Here is a 12,546-nt window from a genome sequence, read left to right on the forward strand (position 1 = left end):
TCTCAAAAAGTTATATCAACGCTACTTTTAAAACCTATCCAGGATCCAACCATTTCTGGCCACCTCCTACTGCTATAACCAGAGTCATTGTCCAGGCTACACAGAGTGGATGTTTTTAGTGTTCCACACATATCTCCCTGGATCCCTTTGCCAACTGTCGTGCTCAGTGCCTCCTTGATTGCTTCCACCTCTCCACAATCTCTTTGTTGGAGGCTGCTGGAACCTACTGCTGCCTTCCCTCAGGGAGAGCTGGACCTGCCTGGAAAGCTTTGCACTCTTCTTATCCCTACAGGTAGACTTGAGAAATGAAAGAGAGAGGAAGAAATATAAATCACGTAAGACCATGGTACTCCTTTCTAAATACTCCACTGGCTACTCACCCCATTCAGAGTAAAAGCCAGATTCCTCCAATGGCCTCTAAAGCCACCTCCCTACCTGCCCTCCAATGGCTTCCCCCACTGTGCTTCTCTGAATATGCCAGTCACACTCTCCCCATCAGTGCTCTAGTGCTCAAAGCCCTTTTGATCTAGAGTGCTTTTCTTCCAAACATCAGCACACTGTGCTCCTCCATTTTCTCCAACAATTGTCTCAAAATGTCCTTCTCTGTGAGTCTTCCCTGACCACTCTGCTGAAAATGTCATATCCTTTGCTGCACTTTCTAACTCCCTTCTGTACCCCATTTTCCTCCATATAATTGAACACCGTCTGATATATTTATTCTCACCTAGAAGAATGTGTGCCTCATAAGGACGGGGGCTTTTGTCTCTTGATTTTTTTCCCCTTTAGAGTATCTCCAAAGCTTCAAAAAGGGCCTTACAATTCATGTACAGTATATAGTTTTCGAGTGAGTAAACATGAGAATGAATGAATTTAAAGCTGTAATGACTTACTAATTTTGTGTTATTTCATGTTGGAGAGCTGACCTCAGGGTCTCATCGGAAGAATTTTGACATCTTCGTGTCTGCTGGAACTCACTAGTCTGCTCAGTTATGCTTCCTGGTAACCCAGAATGCTGGTAGTTTCTGTCCTCAGTTATGCGCCCTCAATCTATTTTTGAATTCTTTTAAGTAAATGTTCCATTTCAAGTTCTCATGCCAGCTGCTTAAGTAGAATCCTCTCATTCCGTGTGTGCACCCAGCTGAGAGGAATATCCTGGAGAACATTACCTTTACTCTGGTAAATGAATGCTTTTTTTCTTCTGTCTATTAAGACTTTTAGGTAAATGTTCTCTGTATGCACCTACCTTATTGGTGATGTCTGTGTTCCATATATTTTAAGAAGAGTGTTTGTTTCCATTTTGCACAATAATAAAAGCCAACACTTAATGAGTGCTTATGTTGGAAGACCTACCATATGAACTTCTCTACTCTCATATTCTTTTTGTTTTCACAGCAATCCTGCAAGATATGTTTTATTATTAACCCTGTCCCCATATTCTTATTTGAGATTTTGTGTAACTTAGATCATTAAAATCACACAGTGATTTTTGTATATTGCTTTTGTTAATTAACGTTACACCACTAGGGATTTCCCATGGTATTACAATGCCCTATAAACCATGTTTTTAAGCAAAACAAAGTATTCGATATTGTCAATGTACTTTATTTTACTGTTACTCTATTGTTGTACAGGTAGATTATTTCCCATTTTTGTTCTTTTTTTTTTTTAAGATTTTATTTTATCTTTTCCACTAGTGTCTACACACAACACGAGGCTCAATCTTACAACCCCAATATCAAAAGTTGCATGCTCTACTGACTGAGCCAGCCAGGTGCCCCGTTCTTATTATAAATACTATCATTATAATAAACCGAGATGGACATCTTTGTGCATATACTTTTATCATTGTTTTGCGCCTTATCCTGAGGATGAATTATCATGATCATTACGTGTATTGTGTACTTTGAAGTCTTTTTTGTTTGTTTTCTAGGAATGATCCATGACGGTGGCTCAGAAAATATAGGTAGGTATATCACAGAAATTAGTTATACGATTTAGGGTCATAGAATAAAAGTAAATCTGCTTCTCAGATGATATATGTCTTGTCCTGAGAGCTGAGAAAGCATACTTCCACGAGTGTCCGTCGTATACTCTATTCTATGTAATGTAGTGATATTTATACAGCAGGTAGAATGTAGTGTGACGATCCATACCCCTTGAAGTCAAGTTTTATTTTTCTTGTCATTACAGGAATAAACTTCAGAAAACTTGTTCTTATCAGAGTGCCCAACCATAACAGATGGCATAACTACAAAGAACAAATCAATACATGTAATCCTATTGTGGTTGGAGAAAAATGTCATCGTCCAGATGTTTAACTCTGAAACTTTGAATTTATCTTAGGATCTATTTTAGAAAACTCTACATAAAAAATCGTGAGCATCATATTTAAGAATCCTGTATAAATTTTGTTTGTCTCACTGAGTTCAGCCAACTATCTCATCCCACCAAATTCTAGGTTAAATTTCTGGAGGAGTACCAGGGATTCAGAAATTCTACATTGTGTTTAAGTGGGAAGCTTGTGCTTCAACAATTAGCTACGTTAACTAGAATTTTATGAAGGTCACCCTGTCTGTCATAGGTTTTGTTTGTTTTTTGTTTTAAGAATGTGAGGATTATATTTGTAATACTGTAATACTGTGGATTTGCATTAATCTGTTTTTTTTTAAAGATTTTACTTATTCATTTGACAGAGAGAGAGACAGCCAGTGAGAGAGGGAACACAAACAGGGGGAGTGGGAGAGGAAGAACCAGGCTCCCAGCAGAGAAGCCTGATGTGGGGCTCGATCCCAGAACGCCGGGATCACGCCCTGAGCCGAAGGCAGACGCTTAAGGACTGCGCCACCCAGGCGCCCCTGCATCAATCTGTTTTTTGGTCGCAGAGGAAAGAGTTAAAGAAAGCTCAAAACTAACAACTGCCCGCCCCATTGTTGATGCATTTTGTGTTTTACTTTACATTACTGTTTATATGTGAACCATTTCAGTGTCTGCTGAGCAGTTAGGTTTAGGCTGCTAAGATATGGACATAGGCGTAATTGTCTTACTTACAGCATAAAAGGCATCTGAGTAATACAAGGGAGAAATTGCAAACATATAAAACAAAGGGTCAGGTAGTCCTGATGGTTAGTTTATGGGTTAAAAAATGGTAAAGGGAGATACAATGAACTTCATGAATTAAGCAAAGACATCTAACTATAAAGGGAATACAATATTTAACCTACAAATATATCAAAGGAGAAAACTGTGATAATAGGAGAAAAAGCAATCTGTGGTTGCCGTAGAAGGGCAAGGAGTTGAGCACATCACTGAGGCATGCACAAGGGCCATTGCAGTAACTGATCATATTATGTCTTTGTGCTCGTCCATCTAGGGTATTCCAGAATATTGTTCAATAAATGTATTGAAAAAATGGGCTGGGTAAATATATACCCTGTAATACAATGGGTATAGGGTTTAGCCCCCAGTACATGTTGACAAAAATAATTTCATTGCATAATAAATACTTTTTAGCTCACATAAGACAGAAAGAAGAATCCAGAATCTCCTGAGGAGAAGAAAAAAACCAAATCTCTGGAAGTCCCTAGGAAAACATTAATTACCCTGCTAAGTTACTACCTCTCCAAGATTAAGCTCTTCAGCTTCTAGGCTCAGTTAGATGGTTTGGTTCAGTTAGTACATTGAGAACAAATCCATTTCTCAGGGGCTGACTAACATTAACAAGTTCAAGTGAATCATCTATAAAACATAATGCCAACTCATTAATATACAATAAGAAATAATTGTTGCAGGAACTGTAATACTTGAGTTTCCTTGATTTGTGAATTCTCCTTATAGCTAACCTACTTGGAAATCCAAATTATAATTAGATCGTTTTATTAATTTATGAGACAAATTACTGTTACAGGGAAGTGGAAATACTCAAAGCCCATTTTATCACCATATCATCTCTATTTTATTTGGGGAATGAAATCATAATCAGAGGCCAATTTATTACTGTACCCTGAGAAATCACTGTCAGAATGGCCAAAAGGCTTAAACCCAATACAATCAGCTTACTTTCTTCCCGAAAGGAATGGCAAGACTGATAATAATCAGAAAGTTGTGTTCTGGGCCAAAGATTAGAACATAGGGAGTTACGTAAACTGAATGTTTAATGACATCAGACTAGGATAACTTAATAAAATCGTTACACAATGTATTTGATCATGCTAATGTGACTAGAAATACTTGAAATCTTATATCAAGGTCACTTTTGCCCTGAAGAATACTTGCATTCTTCCCTCAGCATAACCCCAGCATCCCAAAAAGCTTCACTAAAGCCTCTTTCTCAGTGAATCTTTGGACTCTGCCAGATGAACTATTTACACTGTATGCCTCGTTTCCAGTCAACATTTTCCTCATTGATTGTAGTTATCACTAGAATAAGACTCCAGGGCTAAGCTCTTCCAAAAATGAGGCAAATTTCCCTTCTAAAACCATAACTTTGGTTTTCAAATGGTTAATCTATTTAGCTCTTTCTGAAAGCAATTATGTAATTCAAAAAGTTTACTGCTATTAATATGTAGGAGAATGACTATCTTCCTATGTCTGTGAGTGAAGAGAAATTAGAAATAGCAAGATTAATGCTCTCTGCTATTTAAAAAGAAATACTTCAGTATCTCAATACTTCAGTAATTTGAGTGTCCCACACTAGGCTCCAAGGTGCCTGGTTTATGAAATCATCTAACTTCATGTGCCTTGAACTGCTGACTGCCCATACATCTCTTGAGATCATATTTATTGGGAGAAGGAGAGAGTGTATGGGTTGGGGGGAAGGGTAGAAAGAGACAGAGGGTGGAAACAGTCTCCCACTCCCCCTATACGGGGCTCTATCTCAGGATTTTGATTGAGATCATGACCTGAGCCAAAACCAAGGGTTGGATGCTTAACCAACTGATCCACCCAGATGCCCCTCTTTAGATCATATTTAAAATACTGTGTCATATACTTTTCTTTGTAAAAATGATATCCACAATTTTCATTTACTTGATAAATTGAAGATACATGACCTTCAGAACTTCGTGACACTGCCTAAGACAACCATTACTTCATTGTTCCAAGTGTAATATGTATCTAATAGGTAATAATTCTGGCAAATAATATAATCACTTCAAGCATTTGTAGTATATTGCCACTACGCGTTGGTAGTGGTCATCAATTTCAAGCACAGAAAAGGTTAACATCTATTTAAAAAAGATACCCAAATGAATTCTACCAAACATTTAAAGAAGAGTTAATACCTATTCTTCTCAAATTAATACAAAGAAATAGAAAAGGAAGGAAAACTTCCAAATTCATTCTATTAGGTCAGAATTACCCCGACGCTGAAACCAGATAAAGACTCCACTAAAAAAAGAAAACTGAAGGTTAATATCTCTAATGAACTTGAATGTAAAAATTCTCAATAAAATATTAACGGACTGAATCCAACAGTACATTAGCAGAATCATGCGCCATGATCAAGTGGGATTTATTTCTGGTTTGCAAGGGTGCTCAATATTTGCAAATCAATCATAATATACCACATCAATATTACAAAGCTGTAGTGACCAAAACAGTATGGTACTGGAACAAAAATAGACACATCGATCAATAGAACAGAGTAGAAAATCCAGAAATGAACCCACAACTATATGGCCAATTAATCTTTGACAAAGCAGGAAAGAATATCCTACAGAAAAAAGACGGTCTCTTCAACAATGGTGTCGGGGAAACACGTAAAAAGTGAAACTGGAACACTATCTTACATCATGCACAAAAATAAAAACAAAATGGATGAAAGACCTAAATGTGAAACAGGAAACCATCAAAATCCTAGAGGAGAACACAGGTAGTAACCTCTTTGACATGGATTATTCCAGCTTCTTACCAGATATATCTCCTGAGGCTAGGGAAAGAAAAGCAAAAATAACCTACTGGGAGTTAGGTTTCTGCACAGTGAAGGAAACAATCACCAAAACTAAAAGGTAATCTACAGAATGGGAGAAGATATATGCAAATGACGTATGTAATAAAGGGTTAGTATCCAAAACATATGAAGAACTTAATCAAACTCAACACACAAAACATGAACAATCCAATTAAAAAATGGACAGAAGATATGAATAGACCTTTTTCCCTAAAAGACATACCGATGGCCCACAGACACAGGAAGAGATGCTCAACATCACTCATCATCAGGGAAATACAAATCAAAACCACAATGAGATATCACCTTGCACCTGTCAGAATGGCAAAAATCAACAACACAGGAAACAGCAGGTGTTGGTGAGCATGTGGAGAAAGGGGAACAGACTTGCTCTGTTGATGGGAATGCAAACTGGTGCAGCGGCTCTGGAAAACAGTATGGAGGGTCCTCAGAAAGTTAAAAATAGAATTACCCAATGATCCAGCAACTGCACTTCTAGGTATTTACCCAAAGGATACACAAATACAGATTCAAAGGGGGTACCCCAATGTTTATAGAAGCGTGATCAACAATAGCCAAATTATAGAAAGAGCCTAAATGTCCATTGAATGAATCAATGATTATGTGGCATATATGTATATATGTGTGTATATATGCATGGTGGAATATTACTTAGCCATAAAAACAAATGAAATCTTATGACGTGCAATGATGTGGCTGCAGCTAGAGAGCATTATACGAAGTGAAGTGAAGTCAGAGAAAGACAAATACCATAGGATTTCAGTCATACGTGGAATTTAAGAAACCAAACGAATGAGCATAGGGGAAAAAAACAGAATGAGAGGCAAACCAAGGAACAGACTGTCAACTCTAGAGAGCAAACTGATAGTTATCAGAGGGGAGGTGGGTGGGAGGATGGGGGAAATAGTTGACGGGGATTAAGAAGGGCACTTGTGATGAGCACCAGGTGTTGTAAGTGTGGGATCCCTATACTGTGCACCTGAAACTAATATTACACCGTATGTTCACTAACTGGGATTTAAATGAAAATTTAAAAAAATAAAAAATAAAAATAAAAAGATAACCAAAAATATAAAAGGCCAAACAGAATGAAAACAAGTGTAGCAAAATTTTTATGAAATGAAGTATAAATGAGAAGCATTACATAGTCCAAATGTATTATTACACATTGATAAGAGTGGCATTGGGAATAAAGTTATAACAGCTATTGTCAACTGTGAGCCATACAACACAGCTTGAAATAAAAGGAAGGAAAATATTAAAAATAAGCAAATGTAAAAGAAACACAACTGGTGTTAGATAATATACTACACAACTGTAAATTTAAGAGCGATTATGTTTAGAAAAAAATAGACATAGGTGAAATGAAAAACATCATTGATTCTATAGAAAAATCATACTGTTTTTAATCACAGACATTTTTTTTAAGAGAGAGGGAGAGTGTGCATGAGCCGGGGTGGGGGAGGGGCAGGGAACAGGGAAGTAGGGGCAGGGGGAGGGGGGAGGATCTTAAGTAGGTTCCATGCCCAGCATGGAGCTCAAACACAGGGCTCGAAGTCCTGACGCTGAGCCGCAATCAAGTCTGGTGTTTAACCAACTGAGCCACCCAGGTGCCGCGATACGTCATGCTTAAGAAACGTTGATGCATGTAAAACTGAACACCATATAACCACATAAAAACATACAAACCGATGAGAATGACAGTACTCTGAATTAAGCTAACAAATTATTTGTAATCAAATACCAAAAATCAATTTGTCAGAAAACTAAAATAAAACAAAGAGCAGTATTTCTCTGGACATTAGGACTCTGCCAAAACAAAAATGAAGATGATGTTGGTCTAAATCCCGTTCACTGCTCCCTGGGGTTTCCGGGCGTTTGTGCTTTAAGTCTGAAGAGGGATGAGGTTACTATTTCATGGCAAGCTTCAGTGCCGGGTGCGGTTTTCAAGCTATGCAAACTCATGAAGCTTGGTTTGCAGAGTAAATACGGCAGTAAACTTTTTTTTCATTATTAAATGTACATTACATACTTTAAAGAATTTGGAGGCAGCAGCAAAGGAATTCTGAAATTAATGGGTGTAAGGGCTTCTCCTCTAAAGTAATACAGTGTTAATGACATGGTTTCCATAAAAATTAGTGGATAAAATGCACAGCATGATCCCTTGTGGTTCGTCACACCCACTAGGGAGGGTGTATAAAAGGCCCCTTGGAAACGCAGAAGTTCTTATTCTGTAAGCAGACGCTCTTGTGAAGAGTCCAAACTCTTCACACCATGAGCTATTACTACGGCAACTACCATGGCGGGCTGGGCTATGGCCTCGGTGGCCTGAGCTGTGGATATGGCTGCGGCTACGGTTGTGGCTATGGTGCTGGCTATGGAGGCTACGGATATGGCTGCTACCGCCCACATTGCTACGGAAGACATTGGTTCTCTGGCTGCTACTGAAAAGCCTTGTACACAATCTTGCACACGACGAAGGACTTTCAGCTCGTTGCCCTCTTGCTGACTCTACCTTCTAGATATTTCGTTCCATTAGTGCCTCTCTTCTGCAAAGGAGTGAGGAGCCAATCCTAGGTTAACGTGATAGAATTTCAAATTCATCTTGCCAAGACTGACCTGATAAGAATCATCTGAATTTCCAATTCTAATTCGAGGGATGTGGGGGAGACTTACAGTTTGGGTAATGATTCTCCTTTTGTATACATTTTTTGGGGCAGACCTCTCATTCCAAACTGTGCATGGGAGACATGTGAAAATTCACTTTACATTAAACTTACTCTGCCTGGCATTTTAAATGGTCATAGTGTCTCCTCTATCCATCGTAGAGAGACATTCTACACATACAAGCACTGAGTGTGAGTTTACGTCCATGTGTGTCTGCCGTCTGTGCCCCTGTGCTTTGTAAAAGCTCCTGACCATGGTGTCGTACCTATAATCCTGTGTGACCATGAGGGGAGAGAGACTGTCCAGCAGTTCTTTGCACACTCTGCTCAAAGTATATCAACACAGCTGCAGCTGCTTTTACCGGTCTCATTGCCTCACAGTGGGATCGTTATGCAACATTATAACACCATTTGCCACTGTTGTACTCAAAGCCCTGCTGTCTTTTACTGTTTCCAAGCAGGACAGGACTCTGTTGTGCTGTTGGAAGCTGTGTTCTTTATGGATTTTGTCTCCTGCAGTGGCTTTTTTGGCCTCACTTAAACAACAATTGGAGAAGCTCAAACAGCCTTCAGAATTACATAGCAATTGGTTAGCTAAGTTGCCATCCTAGTTTCTGGGGGATAGTTGATAGGTAGCTTCGTAAGTCCCTGCATTTGGGAGTCCAAACAGACGTTTGTCCTGCTGTAGATGTTTGCTCCTTCAAATGTCCTACCTTGATTAATTTTACCCCCTTGTTAATCAGATTAATGATATTTATGTGACTTAGTGTGTGATTCTATCTAAAGGGCCGAAAGTCCCAGTCTATGATGTGTGTGTGTTTGAACTTCATTTCTATTTCTAGGCTTCCAGAAGCACCAGCATTGTCCTGGTTATTCTGTTTACCAATTGTTTGTACTTCCAGTTGGCATCTTCAACTTCTATTCAACTTTTTTTTTTTAAACAAGCCTTGCTTCACTGAAGATAAAACCCTGCAAAAATGGCAATTGTATGGAACCAACTCTCTTGTCTTTCTAAGGAACTATGTTTTCAGTTGTGAAGACCAAAGTTCTCTTAAAATGTCTTAAAATGAATGTCAGGTTTTGAAAGACAACTGCATTCAGGCCATAAACACAAGATAGGTCGACACTTAACCTACTTATCTTTTAATTTAATGACAGTGGCATCCTTAACTCTGGATTCTATAAACCAAACTAATCACACACGAAATCACATGAGATCTGGAAAAAAGGGGAAAGGATGAACCTCTGAAAAATGTCATATTTAATTTCTTTCAAGAAAATAGATTGATCCTGCCAAACAAAATATTATCTCTGCTTGTATTATTGAAAATATTGATAATGAGTGACTCTAGATGTTGATTCATAAAACAGTAGGAACAGACATCAGTAACAAATAGTAGACATAAGATACAGCAGGTCACATGTAGCACAAGTTCAAGTTCAGGCCAATACCAAAGTTTTTATGAACTTTAAAAATGATTATACATTAATGCGCATTCAAAAAAAAAATCTGTATTTTTAGATGCCCTGGTCTTAGGCATCTACGAGAAGTAGCTGTGCTCACTCTGTCAACCTGAGTGCCAGTTTATTCAGTTTTGCTGTGGTTGGGGATGTTGTGGTGGCTGATGACTCCCATGATGGGTTCAGTCATCTACCCAGGGATAAGGTACCATCACATTGTACCCCGATCTGCACTAAGTACCAGAGGTAGAAAGACACAAAAAATTTTCTGGGATCTTGATGAGCTTACAGGTCAGAAGGAAACTCAGATAACAAGTGCACAATAATAATTATCTGTGTCAACTTTTAAGAAAGATTTATGTATTGGGAGCAGTGAGATTGTATGAGAGAGGCATTTAATGAAGACTTGTGTAGTCGAAGTTTTCACAAAATCTGCTTCCTGAACTTGGTATTAAGGAAAAGTACAAGAAGGGAGGATTTAGAGTGTGCTGGAATGCAGGGTTTGTGCCAGCTGGGTACTCTGGGCAGCCCGTTTTGCCATCACCACTAACTAGAAGCTATTTCTCTAGCAGACATGTACTTGTTCAACATGTTCAGTAGAGATTCATTTAGAAACTAGAAATTGGAAGGTGGAGTTAGATTGCCTGGAAAGCCCTTCCAACTTCATAGATGATAATCACCATCAAAAATAATAGTAGCAGTTTTCTAGGAATTGCGGTGAGTAGGGATATGAAATTGAAGACAGATAATTTAGAAGAATCAGTGCCCTGTTTTGTAACCATTACAAGTCTAAAGAAGATAAAAGTTGTAGAACCAATTGTAGCAGGAAGACATGACAGTTCCTCCCTCTACCGCATCTGCAAGGAGAGCGTTCCTAGGAATACTTTCGTCACAAGAAAGGGTACCTTTAATGTAAATGGAAAAAACATCGAGCATTCCTAGACCCCAAAGGTGACCTCTCGTAGTCTTCTCTAATACCTCGGGACACATCTTGATACTGGATGCAAAAAATCAATGGAGATACTGCACAGATGCTTGCAAACACAATTCAAAGCTTCACCGCTGGTGCGGAGACGCTGAGTGTAGTTCCTGGGGAAGAAGCTGGGGGGCGCCACTCTCGATCCTGCTGCCTCTATAATGACACACAGCAAAACCAATGAAGAATGTATTTTCACTTTTTTGCCTTTTTTTTTTTTTCTGAAAAGGGAAAAAATCCTCTTCAGATTTCCTTGGGTTAGCGAAAACAGGCACAAATGTTCATCTTTCATAGAAGTGAAGGGGTGTAACACAAACTTTGGAAAGGGGGGGATACCTGTATTTTGGTGGTCATAGGTTTTAATCAGAAATATATTGCTGAAGGCTTTCACTGAATTCTCCTTAGGTAACTTTACTTAAGGATATTGTTATTTGGTAAATAATATTTTTTTTTTCCATTTTCAAAGCACTTTTCCTGTATTATATTTTCTTCTTTAATATATACAACAGCTTTTTGAATTGTACAAAATTATTTTTATCCTACTTTTCAAAATGAATTTCAACCTAACATCCAATGTCACATTAAGTGATATAACCAGAACTAGAAGCTAAACTCTAACTGTAGTTAGAAAAATTCTAAATTTTGGGGGCTTCTGGGTGGCTTAGTCATTAAGTGTCTGCCTTCAGCTCAGGTCATGATCCCAGGGTCCTGGGATCGAGCCCCACACTGGGCTCCCTGCTCAGCGGGAAGCCTGCTTCTCCCTCTCCCACTCCCTCTGCTTGTGTTCCCTCTCTCACTGCCTCTCTCTCTGTCAAATAAATAAATAAAATCTTAAAAAAAAAAGAGAGAGAGAAATAAAAATCCTAAATTTTAACTTTAGTTTATTGACCTGTACAAGGAAGAAAACTTTCTTTGGGCAAAGAACAGCGTGCTTTTTTGAAGTTTGGCAGATAGAATGTGGCTTTGAAATAGCATCCATTTCCTATCTATGCGAGAGTCACAAAGCAGATTCTTGGAAGGTCAGCCTCTAATATATTTACTTTGACATGTATAATAATATACATAATATTCCAAATTTAACATGGTACTATTTTCTCAATTTTCCTTGAATCCCTTCTGAATCGTAAATGTGAGACAAAACTTGCATGATGAAGTTCAGGAATATTAGCAATGATTTTGAGAATTGAGTTTAAAACATTCGGAATTGAAAGGTTTAGAGATTGTATTAGTTTTCTATTGCTGCTTAACAAATCACTACATATTTATTGGTTTAATTTTTTAAGATTTTATTATTTATTTGTTTGTTTATTTATTTATTTATTTATTTATTTATTTATTTATTTATTTATTTATTTAAGAGAGAGAGCACCTGAGTGGGAGAGGGGGCAGTCCAGGAGGGAGAGAAAGAATCCAAAGCAGGCTCCGCTCAGACGGGAGCTTGACCCAGGGCTCAATCCCACCTCCTGGAGATCATG

The 12,546-nt window shown here is 38.2% G+C and overlaps 1 protein-coding gene across 1 annotated transcript; it reads left to right on the forward strand.

Moving 5' to 3' along the window:
- Positions 1 to 8,242: 8,242 nt before the first annotated feature.
- LOC121100470 (keratin-associated protein 20-2-like) lies at positions 8,243 to 8,416 on the forward strand. The gene has a single exon (XM_040621697.1). The coding sequence runs from the start codon at positions 8,243 to 8,245 to the stop codon at positions 8,414 to 8,416; it is 174 nt and encodes a 57-aa protein (XP_040477631.1).
- The last annotated feature ends 4,130 nt before the right edge of the window (positions 8,417 to 12,546 follow it).

Source organism: Ursus maritimus, unplaced genomic scaffold (genome assembly GCF_017311325.1).
Source record: "Ursus maritimus isolate PB19 unplaced genomic scaffold, ASM1731132v1 scaffold_4, whole genome shotgun sequence".
NCBI classification, from domain to species: domain Eukaryota; kingdom Metazoa; phylum Chordata; class Mammalia; order Carnivora; family Ursidae; genus Ursus; species Ursus maritimus.